Source organism: Sciurus carolinensis, chromosome 1, assembly GCF_902686445.1.
Source record: "Sciurus carolinensis chromosome 1, mSciCar1.2, whole genome shotgun sequence".
Classification (NCBI taxonomy): Eukaryota; Metazoa; Chordata; class Mammalia; order Rodentia; family Sciuridae; genus Sciurus; species Sciurus carolinensis.
The window spans coordinates 93,851,353-93,863,736 of NC_062213.1; the positions used below are offsets into that span (position 1 = coordinate 93,851,353).

Sequence of the window (12,384 nt, forward strand, 5' to 3'; positions counted from 1 at the left end):
GCAAGAAGCACCACAAAATCGCAGGCTATGTCACACATCTGATGAAGCAGATTCAGAGAGACCCTGTGAGAAGACGAGGAGAGAGAAAGGAGAGAGAATTATGTTCCTGACGTCTCTGCCCTGGATCAGGAGATTATTGAAGTAGATCCTGACGTAAGAAATGCCGAAATCTTTGGACTTGGACAGTCTCTCAAACTTGCAGGTCACTCAATCTGTGGGGATGAATTTCAAAACAACACATGGAGCTGTTTGAATCTTTCTACTATGCTGTGATATTTTCAATAAACCTGGGACAACAACAAAAATAAGTAAATTAACAAATAGGGTCGGGTCTGTAACTTAGTGGTAAAATACCCCTGGGTTCAACCCCCAGTACTGCCAAAACTTTTTAAAATTAAAATTTGTGTGTGTATGTGTGTGTGTGTGTGTGTGTGTGTGTATTTAATTGCCAAGGAGAATGAGACAATTCCAAGTGGATGAATGAAGAATAGTCCTCAAGTGGAAAATTACGCTGAAGAACAGTGTGTGGATGCCATTGTATCAGTATTTTATTATTATTATTATTATTTTATTATTTTTATTATTATTATTATTATTATTATTATTATTATACCAGGGATTGAACTCAGGGGCACTTAACCACTGAGCCACATCTGCAGCCCTTTTTGTGTCTTATTTTGAGAAAGGGTCTTGCTGAGTTCCTTAGGGCCTCGCCTCGCTAAATTGGCGAGGCTTTCCTTGAACTTGTGATCCACCTGCCTCAGCCTCCCAAATTGCTGGGATTACAGGCATGTGCCACTGAGCTCAGCATGCCCAGCACATATTCTTAAATACACATAGAAGAATGCATAAGAAACTGGTAATGACTGAGTGTAGTGTATGCCTGTAATCTCAACTACCTGGGAGGCTAAGGCAGGAGGATTGCAAATTCAAGGCCAGCCAGGGCAATTTAGGGAGATTTCATCTCAAAATATAAAAGAGTTGGAGGTGTAGCTCAGTGGTAAAGCATTTGCCTAGTATGTGCACAGTTCTGGATTCAATTCCCAGTACTGCAGGGATTGTGGGGAAATACTGGTGCTGGGTGTAGTGAAGCAGGGGGATCACAAATTCAAGGTCAGCCTGGGCAATTTAGCAAAACAACCCTATATCAAAATAAGATTTTTTTTTTTTTAAATTTTTAGTGGAACCAGGAATTGAGGCCATGGAGCTCTACCACTGAGCTACATTCCCAGCCCTTTTTATTTGAGACAGGGTCTTGCTAAATTGTCCAGTCTGATCTTGAATTTGTAATTCTCCCACCTCAGTCTCCAAAATTGCTGTGATTACAGAGGCGCTCCACTGGTCAAGATAGAATTTTAAAAGAGCTGGGATTGTATTTTAGTGGTAAAGTATATCTTCTGAAGCACAGAAAGAAATCTCCAGAAACACAGAAACAAGAGGGAGAGTGGAAACATCAAAAAGCAGGCATTTGCCAGGTGTGACCTCCCTCTTGACCAATAAATGTATTGCTCTCATATATTTCCTCAGGTATCTTCACAATGAAACTGTGAACTCTTTCGTGATGAAAATCTGCATACCTGAGTGTTCAATAAATATTAAGTTGACTAAAAGAATCCTCTGGGGTACTCCATCTCACAGGAATTCTCCAGACTTTCCTAGCACAGTTATATTATTCAGACCCCATTTGTATCTTGAATCCAGACATCATGCTCATTGTAAGTAACTGTTCAGTGGGGCTGACTGGGTAGGTGAGGCTAGGAATGTGTCTGCACGTATGAGCTGGAATGTTGTGCCTGCCAACCCCATTTGAGGATGATGTTTTTTCCCTGATTCTGTTCCAACTCAGCTGAAATCAGGGTTAAGGGAGGCGGTTCCTTTAAGAACTGGTGGTGTGGCCAGGCCCCACCCTCTAAAGGGATCAGCTGAACCCGAGTCACATGACTCTCCAATGTCTTCCATCTACTGAATTTGCTACCGGCTGCATGTGTGGTGGTGGGGAATCCCTCTGGGGTTGGGGTCCCCGTGTCCCCAGCCCCCTGCTACTCTTGAGTCTCCTGTCCACAGCTCCACTTGGCCTTCTGGGAGAGGAGACCCGCCAGGTGAGGACTTGGGGACTAGAGCAATAGAGGTTTCAGGAAATTCTGCCCTTCCGGGGTGGAGGGGCAACCAAGGGGTGGAAGGCAACTGCAAAGAGAAGTGTTTTTGAACATCGTGGGACCTGAGGGGCATCCTTGGGTCATGGGAAAGGATTGTGGGGTGGATTGAGCAGGTATGATGACTTTCTGCTCTGAAGTCTGAACCCTGACTTAGCCCTGGGTGACCCAGGTCCAGGCAAGTGTTTGGATTTCTATATTCATCTCAGTCCTGTGCCCTGACCTCCTCTCCCCTAGGGCCATAGTATCCTGCTGTACCCACAACCCCTCTCCTCCACCCCTCCTCTGCCCTTACTCCACGATTCCCTCTCTGCTCTCACACATTCCTCTCGCCTAGGCTCCCACTATGCCATGCTTTCCCCAGAATTGCCCAAGCCCCTTCCCCCATCCTCAAGTTTGTCCTGTGCCTATGTCTCTCCCTGATCCTATTCCCTCAACCCTCCCCTACTCCAATTTCCAGGTGTCTCTGGAGGTTATCCCTGGCTGGCCAGGCCTCCCCCAGAACCTGCTTCATATCCGGGCAGTGGGCACCAACTCTACCCTGCACTATGTGTGGAGCAGCCTCGGGCCTCCAGCAGTGGTGCTGGTGGCCACCAACACCCCCAACAGTGTCCTGAACGTCAACTGGAGTCGCCTGCTGTCCCCTGAGCCTGATGGGGGCCTGATGGTGCTCCCAGAGGACAGCATCCAGTTTTCTTCCGCCCTTATTTTCACCAGGGTGAGGAGATTGGGGAGACCAAGGAAAAAGCACAGAGGAGAGAGTTCCTCCCATTTAGAGGAAGGGATCAAAGACTGGGAATGGGCAAAGACTCTGATGTGGGAGCCTCAGGGTGGGTACGGAGTGGGACAGGTGATTTAGGAGAAAGCTAGACTGAGGCAAACCCAGTTCCACCCACCCCACCCCCAGCTGCTTGAGTTTGACAACACCAACATGTTCGATGTGGCAGCAGAGACCCCAGGAAAGCCATATCCTCCATATTCCTTGGCTGAGTTCTCCTGGAACAACATCACAGGTTCACTGGACCCTGCCACCCTGAGTGCCACATTTCAAGGCCGCCCTGTGAACGATCCTACTGGGGCTTTTGCCAATGGCAGCCTGGCCTTCAAGGTAAGGGTGTGAGGAAACAGAAGACTGGTTTATGAGGGTGAGAGTTAATGATGGCAAAACATTTAAGCACAGGTGCGTAGTCTTCATCCCATCCCTCCTACCCTCCTCTTTCCTAGGTCCAGGCCTTTTCCAGATCTGGCCGTCCTGCCCAACCCCCTCGCCTCCTACACACGTCTGATACCTGCCAGCTAGAAGTGGCCCTGGTTGGGGCCTCTCCCCGAGGAAACCATTCCCTGTTTGGGCTGGAAGTAGTCACTGTGGGGCAGAGCCCTGACTGCCCCTCAATGCGGGAGCAGCACTCCATCGATGATGAATATGCACCTGCTGTCTTCCAGGTCAGGCTGCCAAGGAAGAGGCAGGTGGATGGGGAGTGTAGGCAGGACCCTATTAGGACCTCAGAATTGTTTGTCAGTTGGCAACTTTCTCTGAATGCTTTAAATACTGGGCACTATACTAATGAATCCCACTCAGTCTCTACTCTCAAGGGGACAGCCAAAATGTAGTACAGTGTGACTCACGCTCTACAGATGGACTGAAGTCTGAGGGGTGGGAACTTGGTGCAGACTTGCAAGGCTGGAAAAGGACTCTGCTCGTCCAGCCCAACTGCCCCTTTCTTTAGAGGAGAAACCAAGGCCCTGGTGCAAACAGCCTGTCAGTTCTAGAACCAAGCCTAGGACTCAGGATTCTGGCTGCCCTTAGCACACTGTCACTGCTAGTGACAGATGGAGGTTAAGAACTCGGGGGAAGAGAAGGGTCAGTCTGACGTAGGTTGTTCCTTTTCACCCTCCTTCATTTGCCTTTCTCCTCAGTTGGACCAGTTGCTGTGGGGCTCTCTCCCATCTGGCTTTGTGCAGTGGCGACCAGTGGCTTTCTCCCAGAAGCAGGGGAGTCGAGAATCAGCCCTACCCTGCCAGGCTTCTCCTCTTCACCCCATCTTGGCATACTCTCTCCCCCAGTCACCCATTGTCCAAGCCTTCTTTGGATCTCAGAACAACTTCTGTTCCTTCAACCTGACATTTGGGGCTTCCACGGGCCCTGGCTACTGGGACCAACACTACCTGAGCTGGTGAGAGCCAGAGCCTGAACTGCTGAGGGTTTTGGGGTGAGGGGTTTGAAGTGAAGAAGGGCTCAGTCTCCCAGCCTTGCCTCCTAACCCACTAACTTCTCTCTCACTCTTCTTGTTCTAGGTCAATGCTTCTGGGTGTGGGCTCCCCTCCCATGGATGCCTTGTCCCCGCTAATCCTAGGAATCATGGCAGTGGCCCTGGGTGCTCCAGGGCTCATGTTGCTGGGGGGAGGCCTGGTCCTGCTACTGCACCACAAGCAGTGCTCAGAGTACCAGTCCATAAATTGAGGCTCACTGACAGAGGGAAGGACATTCCTGGACCTGCCTTGCTGTGCCTTGAACTGCTGGAGGTTGGAGGGTCAATGTTCCAACTTTTCATCCCCTCCCAAGGCACTTTTCTGTGAAACCCAGGTGGAGTCTCCTAAATACCTTGTGGAGGGGCTGGGGTCAGGGTTATTGCTAAAAGGTCTCCTTGGTAGTGTTTACTTGTGTCATCCTACTTCCTTGGTTGAGACTCAAAGGCTAAAATGAGAGTGACCCTGAAGGGTATGAAATAAGACTTATTTTTTTCCACAAGATTCCAGTCTCAACATGTTGATATTGTTGAGTTCATTTGGGGCTGGTTCCAGGGAATGGAAGGACTCAGAGATGGGTTTGGAAGACAAGTTTGTTTGAGGTCCCATTTTCTCACCAGATCTACTTCTCTCCCTCCCTATGATACCGCAACTCCTGCCAGATATCTTCTACCAGGTGGTCCCAGAAGGTTTCTGGTGTAGTCTGAATCAAACAAGGAAGGGATACTTGAGATTGGGCAGGGGAGGGACAAACAGGAAGAAAGAACCAATGCAGATGCAGACTGTGGTGGTAATTTATTCTCCCTCTCTTTCTCTCTCTCTCTCTCTCTCTTTCTCACACACACACACATACACATACTCGCCCTGGGTTAACATCAACCATTGTGCCTTCTAACCACTCCCCCACTACCACACATGTGGGTACACACACCACTCTTGGGAGCCATATTTCCCTGTCCTCTCTTATCTTCTCATAGGAAGCGTGACATCTGGAATGTTTGGATGTGAGAAGTTACAGGGGTGTATATAGATTATAAGAGAGAGGCAGTAGCTCTGGACGGGGGCAGCTAGAATAGTCTTGAGTCTAAGAAGCCTTGAAGACCAGTCACAGAGGGTCCCAAACCCAGGATTCCAATGATTTCACCAAATGTGAAAGTTCTTATTTGATCTGATGCCAGCCTCTATCCTTGCCAATCTCTCCAGTCTCCTTGAGTTCCTCCGGTTATTTAACTGGCACAGAAAGAGTCAGGGTTCGACTGTGGCTCTGCCCGCTGCCTCATGAAGCTGAGGAATGGGGCGGAGTCCAGCATTTGGGAGGTCTAATGGCAGTCAGGGTTTGCTCAGGAAGGAACCATGCCTCTCCCCATAGGCTGGACCATGTGTCCTCAGCTTTCTTAAGGGACATCAACCTCCTTCCCTGCTAGAAAAATCCCTCTTTTATGACTGTGCCAAGCCTCAGAAGTGAAGGACAACAGCGGCTAAGAGGGAACAAGGGTCAATCCAGATTCTGATGGAATGATACCCCTATGGGGCAGTAGCAGGGTTCCTCCCACAAAGGTCCCAGGGCTGGAGACAAAACCCTGGCCTGGGGCTCGGTTCAGAAAAGCATGACCCCTGCGCAGGACCGCGCCTCAGCCCCAGGGGCGTGGCCTGTAGTCGGAGGCGGAGCGTGCATGGTCCGGGTAGTCTAGGCGGCTCTCTGAGGCAGTGAGCATGCGCTCTGGCTCCACCACGAACATGTAGTACAGGTTCCACACCAGCATGGCCAGCAGCGGCAGGAAGGTCAGGCCATAGCCGAAGCCTCGGAAGGAACGGCCCACGGCGAAGGTCAGCCAGTATATCAGCCTGCAGCGGGGATGGCAAGGGTCGGGTATATCAGCCAGTTGGCAATAGGTTGACGTGGGAAGAAGAGTGAAGAAGGCAGGTGGGGGTTGGTGTGAATGGTAAAGTTTCTGCCAAGAACAGGACTAATTACTGCAAGTGCATTATTTAATTTTGATTTCCTACATCCCTCTCGGTAAGTCTATTATCTCATCTCCTTCCCCTCTTTTATTTACTTTTAAAATTTCAATAAAAATTTTTGAGTCGGGAATATACATTTACATGGTTCCAGATTCGGTGAGTAACTTCAAGGCCCTAAGCAATTCAATGAGACCCTGTCTCTAAATAAAATACAAAAAAAGGGCTGGGATGTAGCTCAGTGGTTGAGTGCCCCTGGGTTCAATCCCTGGTACCAAAAAAACAAAAAAAAAAAAGATTCAGTGGTTCCCACCGTATTTTCCTCCCTGACTCCCACCCTAAGTATCCAATTTCTTGTGCACTGAATGGTTTTTATGCACATACAACAAAAATTTTGTATGTGGTGCTGGGATTCAAATTCAGAGCCCTGCATGTACTAGACAAGCACTCTACACCCCAAGTCTGAACAAAAAGTTCTCCTTTCTTTTTCCTTTTTTTTTTGGTACTAGGAATTGAACCTGGTGTGCTTTACCCCTGAGAACTTTTTAATTTTATTAAAATTTTTTTTATTTTTACAGACTGCATTTTGATTCATTGTACACAAACAGAGTACAACTTCATTTCTATGGTTGTACACAATGTAGATTCACACCATTCATGTAATCATACATATACATAGGGTAATACTGTTTCATTCTACTATCTTTCCATCCCCCACCCCCTCCCACCCCATTTTCCTCTGCCCCATCCAAAGTTCCTTCATTCTTCTCTTCCCCCCGCCACCACCCCTCATTATATATTGTCATGCATTTATCAGAGAAAACATTCAGCCTTTGTTTTTTTGGGCTTGGCCTATTTCACTTAGCATGATATTTTCCAACTTCATCCATGTACCAGAAAATGCCATAATTTTTTTATTCTTTATGGCTGAGTTATAGAACTTTTTATTTTTCATTTTGAGACAGGGTCTTAGTTGCTTAGGGCCTAAGTTGCTGAGGCTGGTCTTGAACTTGTGATCTTCTGGCCTCAGCCTCTTGAGTCTCTGGGATTGCAGGTGCACCACCACACCCAGCTATATAGATGTTAGTATGTTGATTTTCTCCCTATTTTATGTATCTTGGCGATCATTTTATATCAGTACATAAACAGTTTCCTCATTCTTTTACAGCTGCAGTGTGTTTGATTGTATTTACCCTTTTGCTGATGAAGACACTAAGATTCCACAGGGTTCCAAATTCACAGCTGGGAAATAGCAAAGCTATGATCTGAACCCAAGATCTGAATCCAAGCCTGTTCATCACCTCTTCTTCCAATGTTTTAGAGAAACAGAAGGGGATGGTAAGGAAGGGCTTGAAGTCAAGAGGGATAGATCACTCACAACAAAATTTTTCCTCTTGTAAGATCCACTCAAAATATATACTTCCGCAGCTGGGCATAAGGCTGAGGCAGGATGATTTCGAGTTCAAAGCTAGCTTCAGCAACTTAGCCAGGCTCTGAGCAACTTAGTGAAACCCTGTCTCAAAATAAAATATTTTTAAAAAATTGCTGGGGATGTGGCTCAGTGATTAAGCACCTCTGGGTTTAATCCACAGTACAAAATCAAAACAAAACAAAAACAAAGGACAAACAAACAACAAAAGCACTTCCTCAATTGGATAGGGAAGAACAACTTCCTCTTAATGTATGAAGCATGATGTATTACAAAACTGACGTGTTCCTGTTCCTTTTAGGTAAAAGGGAATGAAGATGATTCCCATCTACACCAGGAGGCAGCTGGCATAAGACTTCACATTTAGCAAGTCCTGAGTTCCAGATTGTTTTAAGCACTCTACATGAATTAACTCATTTAATCCTCACAATCCCATTTTATAGATGATGAAACAGGTACAATATGCTTAAAGAACTTTCCCAAAATAGAAAAAGATGGACTCTGGATAGAAGAGGAAAAGGGCCTGGATTCTAGTCCTGCCAAAGTTGCTAACCAATCTTAGCAACTCTTCCCGCGATCTGTGTTTCCTCTCTGTAAAATGGGAAGCCTGGATGAGACAATCACTTTTCATTTAGCTCCCTGTTGATTCTTACTGCTTAATCCAACTTCTTTTTTTTTTTTTTTTTTTTTTTTTTTTTTTTGTTACCAGGGATTGAACCCAGAAGCACTTAACCACTGAGCCACATCCCTAACCCTTTTTACTTTTTTATTTTGAGGCAGGTCCTTGCTAAGTTGCTGAGGCTGACTTTGAACTTGCAATCCTCCTGTCTCAGGAGGATTACAAGCATGCTGAGATTACAGGCATGGGATTACAGGCATGCACTACTGTGCCCAGTTTAAACCAATTTCTGAAACCAGTATTCTCAAAGGTCAGAGATGGGAGGTTGAGTTACGTGAGCAGGATTATATTTATCTTGGGGAAATCTATTGAGAGAAAATGCAAGGCTGCATGATGGTCAGGAGGCTGGTGGGACAGCTGAATACTAGATGACAATCAGAGGTGGTGAAAAGACTAATCTTAGCTCAACAGGAAGACTCTTTTAGCAGTTAAAGCTACCTGGCATCCTGTATTGAAAGTAACAGAGGAAATGTGTTAGGAGAATGTAATGATTTTCATTTGGGTTCAGAAATTCAAAGGTGCCTTCTGGGTTAACAGCAGTTCATATGAAAACATCCTCAGGACAGGGGGTATAGTTCAGTAACAGAGCTTGTGCTTTGCATGTGTGAGGCTCCATGTTCAATCCCTAGGACATTAACAACAAAAAACACCCTTAAGGATTTCAAGTGACTGCAACTCTGAATGAAAGGGGAATAAGGAGGCTGCATGAAAGTTCATATGACCTCAGTTTGTATGAAGAGGACAGACTACCCTTGACCAGGGTCCCTCCTCATTGACAAGCAGGAGAATTTCCTTCCCAGAGAGAAGGAGCCAGGTCAGTGAAGGGAACAGGGTCATTCAGAGACAGTGGGAGGAATTGAGAGCTATTGTTAAATATCTGAATTTGTCCTAGGCAATTTTGGAGGTCAGAGTCAGGGCAGAAGTTTTTATCACTGTATAAAGAACCTTCTAACAAATAGGACCTCAAAAAATGGAAACAGACTGCCTTAAAAAGAATTGAGCATTTGGTATTCAGCTAGAGGCTAAAATCTTAAGCTACCTGACTACAGTGCCACAGAAGAGTACAGGAGTGGCTACAGTGGATGCACTGGTCTAGATAACACCTGAGGCTGGGCATGGTAGTGTGTGCCTATAGTCCCTGCTACTCAGGAGACTGAACCAGGAGGATCACAATTTCAAGGCCAGTCTGGGCAATTTAGTAAGACCCTGTCTGAAAATAAAAAATAAAAAAGGCTGGGGTTAGAGCTCAATGGTAGAGCACTTGCCTAGCATGTGGGATGCCCTGGGTTCAATCGGTACTACCACAAAACAAAGAAAATTAGGCCAGGCATGGTGGCACACACCTATAATCCCAGCAGCTCGCCCAGTGGGAGGCTGAGGCAGGAGGATCAAAAGCCAACCCCAGCAATTGAGTGAGGCCCCGAGCAACTTAGGGAGACCCTGTCTCACAACAAAATATAAAAAGGGCAGGGGATGTGGCTCAGTGATTAAGAACTCCTGGGTTCAATCCAGTACCAAGAAGTACTAAATAAATAAATAAAATTAAATGTGTTTAAGTCCACTTAAAAAGACAGAAAAAGTGATTCATCTTTCCAGGGTGTACATTTGGGTTGATGTAGAACCCAGAAAGCCCCTGACCCTAGCTTTCCAGACAGACATTCAGATGCCTGGCTCCTCTAGCACCACCCCCCTCCACCCCCCTCCCATGCTCAACTCCAGCCCATACTTACCGTGAGATGGCAAAGAGACCGGTGAGCAGAGGGAGCAGCTTGAGGGTGTCCTGGGGCAGGTAGGTGGAAAGCACAGCCAGGTTGAAGAAGTAGAGGATGAAGAGCTGGACTGACTGGGCCACGTACTGCCGGTGGATCTCCACCTCTCGCCTTGGCTCTCCAAAGGGCCGGAGGGCAGAAAAGCACAACAGGCTCAGCCCGTACACCAGGAGCCCTGGGTGGGGTTGGGAAGCACACGGGCAGAATAGGCTGGAGGAAGGAGCTAAAGGTGGGAAAGCTGGGGCTGGATTCAAAGTAGAGGGCTCATGGGCCTGTGTACAGGTATAGACCTCTACACAGTGGGCCAGAGGTGGTAAGGAGATAGACATACAGAATGGCAGGTATGGAAGGCACTGAGGGGTTCAGGCTGAATGAAGGGAAACCCTCCTCTCCAAGCCAGGCAGGCTCTTCCCCCTCAAGTCTACTTCCTGGATGCCCCTTCTCCCAGGACCCAGACTCACCCAGCACAATGGGGAAGGTGGCAAAGACGCCGCATCGCAGTGTGTAGACCAGGCGAGAACTCAGGGTGGGCAGCCGTGGGGCATCAAAGGGCAGGAAGGCATATGCCCCATACAGAAGGCAGGGGAAGAGGATGAGGGCAGCTCCCACTGAGGCCACGGCCCTTAGCCCCTCACGGCCTCCACAGCTCCCACAGCCCCCACAGGATCGACCAGGTGGCCTCACAACTGCCTCAGCCCACTTTCGCTCAAGGGGCTCTGGGTGGATGGCCCGGATGGGCAGGAAGGTCCGGCACTCGCCCTCGCTTGCCTCACAGCGTACAATGAGGTCTTCCTGGGGCCGCTTCTCAATACACTGTAAGTCGATGGGTACAAAGGCCCGGGCTGCCTTCCCGGGGAGCAGGTTGGCATCATCTTCAGGTGGCTCCTCTGACTTGGTAGGTGGCTCCGACTCCAGAGGCTCTGGCTCAATGTCCCGCCAGCCAGGGGGATCCAGGAACGGGGCACTGGGCTGGGGGTCAGTCCCCCAGGGCAAGGTGGCAGCCTCGCTTACTGTACTGTCTAGACCATCTTCAGCTCCATCTCTGGTCATGGGAGATCCAACTGAAGAGCCCACTCTGAGGGACTCGGCTCCAGGGGACTCAGTTCCACATTCCCCTTCTGGCTGCTGGCCATTGGGAACCAAAGCCTGAGGTGGGCTCTTCGGGGTCTCAGGTCCCTTCATTTCCAGCAGGGCCAGGGTCTCAGGTTCTGTCATCCTGGGTTCTCAGTTCTGGTGCCTACCACAAGATCATCCTGGAGGGAGCAGAGGAAAGCTCTTGTCAGAAGCCCCTGTATTCTAGACAGTGTCAGATCTGGAGCTCTCCAGGACAGCTGGCCTCTTGGGCCAGTCCCTCTTGGGACTTAGGGAAAACATAATGCAGAGAAAGGTGTTGAAACAAGAGGGAGGTGGAAGGGTAGTGAGCTGCTGAAATGGAGGCACCCTTTCAACATCAAATGTCATCCAGCAGGACAGGGTGAGTCAGGGGGCACAGGCCCTGGCAGCTGTGACCTTAGCCCCACCCACACCTTCTACCCCCTCCACCAAAACCCCTGGAGTCATGGCCACTCCAGTGCAGGAACAGCAGGAAGAGGAGGTGTCTCAAACTTTGCAAGAGCTTCTTTCCCACCAACGATCTTCCCCTAAACAGAGAGGCTGCCCCTCCACTGTCCTACCTCCCCTTCTCCCTGCAGATCCCTCACTGGAACCCTCCTGACAACGGATACCAATGACTTGCTGACAAATCTGGCTTGAGGAGTGGCAGTAGCAGGGCACTGGGTCCTTTCATCGCCAAACTAGGTGTTGGTCAATTTCCAGACTCCTCACTAGCCTACCTTGCCCATGTCCACATGCCTGGGTTTACCCATTCTAACGTTCAGGTTTAAACATGGCTGTGTCCCATGTTTTCTTCCTGTTTTTCTCCTTTCCCTATCACCCACCATCTCACTGCTCCTGGATGAGGCTAATTCCCCACCCTCACTTCCTCAAGAACCCTCCTGCCCTTGCCCATTGGATCCATGACACCCTCTTACTTTTCATCTGGGAGAGATGGAGGGTCCCCAGCATCCGGAAAAGAGCTGCCCAGCTCTCTGCTGGCTGTGCAAGTATTTCTCTCCGTCTCTCCTCCCTTTACCTGTGTGTCCAAACCTG

General features: G+C 48.5%; 2 protein-coding genes across 2 annotated transcripts; one reads left to right on the top strand and one right to left on the bottom strand.

Annotated features, from left to right (window-relative positions):
• The first annotated feature begins 1,942 nt into the window (after positions 1-1,942).
• Glmp (glycosylated lysosomal membrane protein) lies at positions 1,943-6,489 on the top strand. The gene is made up of 6 exons (XM_047522130.1): positions 1,943-2,099; positions 2,614-2,871; positions 3,061-3,261; positions 3,378-3,596; positions 4,071-4,327; positions 4,449-6,489. The coding sequence occupies exons 1-6, from the start codon at positions 1,983-1,985 to the stop codon at positions 4,612-4,614; spliced, it is 1,218 nt and encodes a 405-aa protein (XP_047378086.1). The 5' UTR covers positions 1,943-1,982; the 3' UTR covers positions 4,615-6,489.
• Tmem79 (transmembrane protein 79) lies at positions 5,149-12,384 on the bottom strand. The gene is made up of 4 exons (XM_047522132.1): positions 12,267-12,384; positions 10,698-11,489; positions 10,198-10,411; positions 5,149-6,245 (listed from the first exon to the last, which is right to left on the bottom strand). Exons 2-4 carry the CDS (start codon positions 11,449-11,451, stop codon positions 6,032-6,034), a joined length of 1,182 nt encoding a protein of 393 aa, XP_047378088.1. The 5' UTR covers positions 11,452-11,489; positions 12,267-12,384; the 3' UTR covers positions 5,149-6,031.

Excerpts from the sequence above, each read along its gene's own strand:
- Glmp (XM_047522130.1), top strand. The coding sequence starts at position 1,983 with ATGTGTGGTGGTGGGGAATCCCTCTGGGGTTGGGGTCCCCGTGTCCCC. Across the intron at positions 2,872-3,060 it reads CCGCCCTTATTTTCACCAGG|CTGCTTGAGTTTGACAACAC; the intron begins GTGAGGAGATTG and ends CCCCACCCCCAG. Across the intron at positions 4,328-4,448 it reads GACCAACACTACCTGAGCTG|GTCAATGCTTCTGGGTGTGG; the intron begins GTGAGAGCCAGA and ends TTCTTGTTCTAG.
- Tmem79 (XM_047522132.1), bottom strand. The coding sequence starts at position 11,451 with ATGACAGAACCTGAGACCCTGGCCCTGCTGGAAATGAAGGGACCTGAG. Across the intron at positions 10,412-10,697 it reads CACCTTCCCCATTGTGCTGG|GGCTCCTGGTGTACGGGCTG; the intron begins GTGAGTCTGGGT and ends AACCCCACCCAG. Across the intron at positions 6,246-10,197 it reads GGTCTCTTTGCCATCTCACG|GCTGATATACTGGCTGACCT; the intron begins GTAAGTATGGGC and ends TCCCCGCTGCAG.